This window comes from Cyphomyrmex costatus, unplaced genomic scaffold (genome assembly GCF_001594065.2).
Source record: "Cyphomyrmex costatus isolate MS0001 unplaced genomic scaffold, Ccosl1.0 scaffold24, whole genome shotgun sequence".
Lineage (NCBI taxonomy): Eukaryota > Metazoa > Arthropoda > Insecta > Hymenoptera > Formicidae > Cyphomyrmex > Cyphomyrmex costatus.
In genome coordinates, this window is record NW_017276477.1 from 205,839 (window position 1) to 210,053 (window position 4,215).

The window sequence follows — 4,215 nt, forward strand, 5'->3', positions numbered from 1 at the left end:
ATTTTAGTTGTTACTCTTAAAAGTTTAAAAATGATATTTTAGATTTTTGTAGCAAAACTGTACTTTCCGTGTAATAATAAACGTAAGATAGATTAACGTTTTTATTTTTGAAAACTCTGTGTTAGGTCGTGTTCAGCAGTTGCGGAACGCTCGCTGCTATTGATATTTTTTTTTAGATAATCTAATAGTAGCGAACGCAGTTGAGTCTGCTGAAAACGACCATTGTATTCCAAATATAAAATAATACCATCGATGTTGCAAAACATGATTATTCTATCAATCAATTTCCAGCTTCTTAAAGCTTCCTTCAACGCCAAATAAATCCGTTGCTGTCTTTGCTTTGCCCGGTCGTAGCGATTCATTGACGCGGTGATTAGCTTCATCGTCTTCAAACCAGGCAACGTGATCTATCAATTTTTTTATTTGTTTATCATGTAGCTCCTGTACAGGACCGGCTTGACCGCCTGATTCATTTGGAAGAACTTCAAGAGGTACAAACTTCTCCAAAGTATCATTCGTAGTATGCATATGAAACTAGAATTATAGGGTTATAGAATCATAATTCAATAATTTTTACACTTTTCGCGCCGAATTACGTTCTACTTTTTGTAATTTTTTCAAGAAGATGACTAATTGAAATGTATATTACTTGTATACATATGTATATATGTATATACGAAAATGAAATATATACAATACTTAGTTTAGAAACGGAAATAAGAAAATTTAAGAGTAAAACATAATAATTAATAATGTACTTAAAGTTATATCGTAAAAAGATTACGGTATTTCTGAAACAATTAATCAAATAGGAATTTGATTTTTCATTTTTTCGTTTTCTTATTATTTTATAATAACGTATTATTTCCAGTATCCGAAAAGGGATTGAAATAGATTGAAAATTTTTAATCTATTTTAATTCATTTGAATAAAAATTCTTGATTTATTCATATGAATAGAAAGGAATTAAATATAGTAAAATTGAATAATTTTCTATTCATATGGATAGAAAATCTTTATGCATTGTTGAAGTAGAAATGTATAATTTTGTACCTGTGTCATAAATGAAAATTGATTCATGATTCGCGAAATTTGTTCTTAAAAAGAATAAGATCACCTATTATAAGGCCATCCCTTGATTTAAGGTTCTTGAATCTGTTTTGGACTGAAAGCATAGCAATTACGTCATTTTAATACAACGTCAGGTATTAAAACGGATTACGTGGTTTATTTTTTTAGCGAAACTTTTTTTTTATTAAAAGGTATAGGAATCTCGTAATTTCAATTCCAAGTCATGGATTAAAATAGATTAAAAAAATTGAATGGATTGAAATGGATTCAAAAAAGAAAGAATTGGATTTGGCAATAACCAAATAAATCTATTTCAATCTATTTCAATCTTTTTCCGGATACTGGGTTGAACAATTGACCTGCAATTGATATGTGATAATGATTTTAATCTTACCATATCTAAGAGCTGCTTTTTCATGAAAGGTTTCATCATATTCAAAATAAGATCTATTACCGGAGAAGCATTCATGAAATGAAAGCTTCTTAATCTAACAGGTAATCCGTCTTGTAGATAATAAAGGAATTTCTTCATGGCCATGGGGCTTAAACGACCGACATGACCAAGAGAAACGGGTTTCATGTCGACTAATAATATATGACCATCGCAAGTGCCTTCCGTACAGAGCCATAAATCAATCACCATATTCAGAAATTTTATAGTATCGTTGTATACGAAATGTGATGGTTCGTCATCTAAGAGTGTTCCATAAATGATTTTATAACCTTCTCTAGTAGTTCCATCCAAAATTATATTTGTTCTATCGATAATAAGATTATTTATATAAATTATAAAACAAAGCAATGTTAGAAGGACACATAAGAGTCAGTTAAGTATTTCAAATATGTAAGATAGTCAAAAAATAAAATAAAATATATTAATAGAAAAGCGCAATATATACAGAAAAATTATTTATATATATACTGTATGTATGTATATATATAATATAAACTTATATTATATTATTTATATATATCTATTTTATAAATAGATAATATATGAATTTTAGATTATATATAAATTTATATATATCTATATGTAGCTTCCGATAAATAGAATATAGGAATATTTCTCTCGTAAATTTTGCGTGTATATATTATATGTGTGTATATTAATATACACATATATAATATATACATGCAAAATTTACGAGAGAAATATTCCTGTATTCTATTTATTGGATATAATATAGGTACTCGTAAGTCCCGGGTATGTTAAGTTAGCACCCCAACTATAGTACTCAGGAATTCTGATTAGAGTTCCCACTTCCTTTTGACGAGACGAAGAGTTCCCTATAGTTAATAACAACAGCTCCGCTCAATGAACATTTTTTTTACATTTTTTAAAAATGGGGTGCTAACTTTTTATCGAATTTCGAGGTGGAATAGTTCTGAGCGGCTTAATAGCTTCAATTTGCGATTGCCTAGAGTTTCTGATATGTAAGTAATGTTTTTTATGTATCAAGAACTCTAGGTATTCACAAAATACTTCTGTTAAGCTGATCAGAACAAGTTCTGATGATAATTCCTGCTTCTTTTTTACGATACGAAGAGTTCTCTATGATTTTTAAAGACATATGCGCTTAATAATCATTTTTTAATAATTTTTTAAAAATGGGGTGCTAACTTTTTAACGAAATTCAAGGTCGCATAAACTATGCGACCTTGAATTTCGTTAAAAAGTTAGCACCCCATTTTTAAAAAATTATTAAAAAGTGATTATTAAGCGCATATGTCATTAAAAATCATAGAGAACTCTTCGTATCGTCAAAAAGAAGCAGGAATTATCATCAGAACTATTGTATCTAAAAATTAATTCTTCAAAAATTTTTAATTTTTTTTTATCATTCGAAAATTTTTTTTACATATCAGGAACTTTAGGCAATCGCAAATTGAAGTTATTAAGCCGCTCAGAACTATTCCACCTCGAAATTTGATAAAAAGTTAGCACCCCATTTTTAAAAAATGTAAAAAAAATGTTTATTGAGCGGAACTCTTGTTATTAACTATAGGGAACTCTTCGTCTAGTCAATAGGAAGTGGGAACTCTAATCAGAACTCCTGAGTACTATAGTTGGGGTGCTAACTTAACATACTCCGTAATTTGTCAATTATGCCACGAAAATAATTTAATAATTGAAAAAGAAAAGGAAAGATCATAAATATATACTTACACCGTTTCAGTTGCTTTTTTGAACTCCTTGTTATTAATAGGATCTCGATTGCAGAAAAATTCAGGTACGTGGGTCCTAACTGTAAAATAGGTGTCGATAGTAGTTTTCGTCGGTTCGAGTCGATAATAATTACTATGCAAGAATAATGCTATTTCGCTGTCTGATATTTTAGGCAGATGAGGCTGCTTTTCGCACCATTCTCTCAACATTTGTACATCTGATTCTTTTAACTCGGAATTCTTCTTCAATTCTTCCTCAAACGGTACTAGCTTTATTGAAGCCATTATGTACTTTGAATATAAACTCCTAGAGAAATGGAAAGACCTCAACATCAATAATGTTAACAAAATCAACTACATTAAATTATAGCAAAGCTAAATGTATCTCATTAAATGTATTAATGAATTTATTTGAGTGTTTCTTAGGTAAATATATTTAATAAGTTTATTTTACATAAAATGTAATCGTCAATCAATAATTGTACAATACTAAAGTATAATAATGAATAATTTATATTGATTATATATTGTAAATATGCATTTATCATATTACAGTACAGACTACATAGATACATTATTTGTTATTGGCATACTAGTATTATTAATATGATTAATGAAATGCATTTCAATGAATTCCACTTACCTTGAATATGTGTAGTTATCTGTATGTGGAAAGATTCCGTTTGGCAACTTAATCCGATATCTGAAAAATACTGAATGAGATTTGCTGTAATATATAATAGACTTTTTAAACTGCAAAGTAGCAATATAAGCGAGTATTGCATGACATCTGAGTATATTTTTAACGAATGCAACGTATTATTTTTGTCATAAACGGAACACGTACACTGAAATTCCATTTTATAGACATTTTACATAGTTTTCCAAATCATTGAAAATAAAACATGTAATTTTTGAGCTAAAATGTCTGATATATGGATTTATTACGTACATTTTTCTAAAATATGAAAATAA

At 28.4% G+C, this 4,215-nt stretch overlaps 1 protein-coding gene across 1 annotated transcript; it reads right to left on the reverse strand.

Moving 5' to 3' along the window:
* Window positions 1–276: 276 nt before the first annotated feature.
* LOC108774239 (alpha-tocopherol transfer protein-like) lies at window positions 277–3,933 on the reverse strand. The gene is made up of 4 exons (XM_018540302.1): window positions 3,884–3,933; window positions 3,242–3,547; window positions 1,466–1,829; window positions 277–534 (listed from the first exon to the last, which is right to left on the reverse strand). Exons 2-4 carry the CDS (start codon window positions 3,523–3,525, stop codon window positions 277–279), a joined length of 906 nt encoding a protein of 301 aa, XP_018395804.1. The 5' UTR covers window positions 3,526–3,547; window positions 3,884–3,933.
* Between the last annotated feature and the right edge of the window lie 282 nt (window positions 3,934–4,215).

Coding starts and splice junctions, on each gene's coding strand:
- LOC108774239 (XM_018540302.1), bottom strand. CDS start 3,525: ATGGCTTCAATAAAGCTAGTACCGTTTGAGGAAGAATTGAAGAAGAAT. Junction 1,830..3,241: donor AAAAAAGCAACTGAAACGGT/GTAAGTATATAT, acceptor TATTATCGATAG/AACAAATATAATTTTGGATG. Junction 535..1,465: donor AAAAGCAGCTCTTAGATATG/GTAAGATTAAAA, acceptor CTATAATTCTAG/TTTCATATGCATACTACGAA.